At 46.2% G+C, this 2795-nt stretch overlaps 1 protein-coding gene across 1 annotated transcript in view; it reads right to left on the bottom strand.

The window, feature by feature from the left end:
* Positions 1–6: 6 nt before the first annotated feature.
* The window catches only part of LOC141484725 (uncharacterized), an 8652-nt gene continuing 5863 nt past the window's right edge, over positions 7–2795 (bottom strand). The window contains exons 3-4 of the mRNA XM_074180008.1: positions 1084–1602; positions 7–639 (exon numbers count right to left, since the gene is read on the bottom strand). Of these exons, the coding sequence (XP_074036109.1) occupies positions 36–639; positions 1084–1602 (1123 nt within the window). The 3' untranslated portion in view covers positions 7–35. The remainder of the gene's footprint in view (positions 640–1083; positions 1603–2795) is intronic.

Here is a 2795-nt window from a genome sequence, read left to right as displayed (position 1 = left end):
CTCCATAACCACCTCCAAAGCCTCCACCACCTCCATCAAGGTGATCGTGTATCACTCCAACAAATCCTACTCCACCTCCGCCTCCCGTGGTGACCACCTCCTCCATAACCGCCTCCATTACCTCCATGGTGATCATCATGTCCACCTCCGCTTCCGCCAAATCCGCCTCCAATGCCATAACCTCCTCCACCTCCTCCGTGGTGATCATCATATCCACCACCGAATCCTCCGCCACCTCCAAATCCGCCTCCTCCGCCATAACCTCCTCCACCTCCTCCGTGGTGATCATCATGTCCACCTCCACTTCCGCCAAATCCGCCTCCTATTCCATAACCTCCTCCACCTCCTCCGTGGTGATCATCATATCCACCACCGAATCCTCCGCCGCCTCCAAATCCGCCGCCTCCGCCATAACCTCCTCCGCCTCCTCCGTGGTGGTCATCATGTCCTCCACCAAATCCTCCTCCAAATCCACCTCCTCCGCCATAGCCTCCATTGTCGCCTCCATGGTGGTCATGATGGCCACCACCTCCGAAGCCTGATCCACCTCCGAATCCACCTCCTCCTCCATATCCGCCGCCTCCGTGATGATCATCATGACCTGCTCCAAACCTCCTCCAAATCCACCTCCTAAACCTCCTCCGCCCCCATGGTGATCATCGTGGCCTCCACCAAATCCTCCACCGCCTCCAAAGCCACCTGAAATGTGTTCATGTTTATATTCACAACACTTGCTGTATTTCGATAAAAAGGGGGGTCGAAATGTTTTTACATTTGTTTATAACATTATTTCAACTAGTCGAAATACCCATAATTTTTTTCAAATAACTGTGACATTACCAATAGTTTCTGTAGTTATATTGAAATCAAACTGAAGTATGTAGTGTACAAAATTGCTGTCAATATTTCATTTCCTATCTATTCTACTCAAAAATTTCTCGTATTATTTCCGAATCATCTGCAATATATTTCAAATGTATTTGTTTTTTTTTTTCATATCAATCCGTAATTGTGAAATATTTCACAATTATATATCTGATTATTCATTCTCAATATGCATTCCATGCTTTTTCTATCACTCACCTCCATATACCTCCTCCGCCACCACTAGGCAATGGATCACCTCCATGTAATTGTATAACTTCAACTCCATGACCGCCTCCGTGACCACCGCCTCCACCGCCTCCATATCCACCACCGCCTCCATATCCACCTCCACCTCCGTGATGATGATCATGTCCACCTCCACCACCACCTCCGTGATGATGATCATGTCCTCCTCCGCCTCCTCCTCCACCACCTCCGCCATTTATAACTATCGTGTGTGATACTCCTCCTCCATGGCCACCACCTCCACCATATCCACCTCCTCCTCCAAAGCCACCACCTCCACCGTGGTGGTGGTCGTCGTGTCCTCCTCCGAAACCGCCTCCAAAACCGCCTCCTCCTCCGTAACCCCCTCCACCACCGTGATGATCATGTCCTCCTCCACCTCCGTAGCCTCCGCCACCTCCATGGCCACCACCAACGTGATGGATTTCTTTCACTATTTCTTTGTGATGATGAGTTTCTTCGGCGGGAAGATGAACTCTGATGTGGACACTGAAATAGTAAAACATGTTGAACATGATACCAATTTGTAAATGAAATTGAAGTTATGAGAATAATGTGGCTTGGCAGAAGAGATGGCGCAGTGTGTATTATTTCGAATCATGAACCTAAAAGTTACATACAGAACTTTCACTGAAAATAATTTCGTCATCATTCATTTTCTTCACGATAGAGTTGAGAAGAATTTATTTCAGGGCCAATAATCCACCACCTTAGTAATCAAACTGCGCCTGTACAACAGCAACTGAGGAACTCTTATTCCCTGGTGCTTGAACTATAATTCCCTGGGGCCTCAGCACGTAATCTTCTGCTCGGTTTTGACCGAACAATCGTCGTAACACAGCCAGCAGTTGTCGCCTACGTGGAGGCATTGGCACGTAGTGTCGTTGTTATATTTGCCTCGTTATACCTGACAGCAAATAGCCTGTACTTCTTCTATTCTGGAGACATTATTTTTGACGATACAAGAATAAATTTTCGGGTCGAATCTGAACTCCAAGGCCTTGATGATCTTCGTGCAACCATTGCAATATGAGGATGACGGGAAGTTCGCAGAGCATTTTTCGCTCCTACACGACGATTTGCTCGTTAGTTTTCGACGAAGTCAGCGTGAGGAGAGTCTGGATATACTCGAAATATATATCCAAGAAACGCATTTTGAAGAAAACAAAACCCGTTGATGATTTTCCATGCACATATCTTGAAAAAAAATTATGAATAATGAAGAGAATCTCATATTTTGAAAGGAACACATTTTTCGAAGCTTGAAACCAAACAGTTTCAGTAGGGATAAACTACAATGTTTAACAGGCCTGAACTACAATGTCTAACAGGTCTGAATCATTATATGCAGATACTCGGACTGTCGGAAGACAGTGTGTGTCGCCTCTGTTTGAAAAATGATGAAACAGCAGGGCACAAACTTTGTGCCTGCCCCGCTGCGGACCAAATCAGGTTTTAAGAGTTTGGCAGAGCCGCTCTCTTACCATCTGACCTGAAAGATCGCCCACCGTATAAACTAATCGGCTTCGTTAAGAAGCTGGATTCATTCGGTCGAGTGTGAATAGATGTGAGCCATAATAAACCCTTGCGGTTGCGGTGGAGGGTCCAATGAATCCACTCACTTCTAATCAAATCTAACCTATAGGAGGGAACTGCAGTAACGTTAGTTACAAATAGAAGTG

This window comes from Leptinotarsa decemlineata, unplaced genomic scaffold (assembly GCF_025532065.1).
Source record: "Leptinotarsa decemlineata unplaced genomic scaffold, Ldec_3_MD MMD2_P_RNA_scaffold_2, whole genome shotgun sequence".
Classification (NCBI taxonomy): Eukaryota; Metazoa; Arthropoda; class Insecta; order Coleoptera; family Chrysomelidae; genus Leptinotarsa; species Leptinotarsa decemlineata.
The sequence above is the reverse complement of the archived record's forward strand: the minus strand, read 5'-3'. Positions and strand labels throughout refer to the sequence as shown.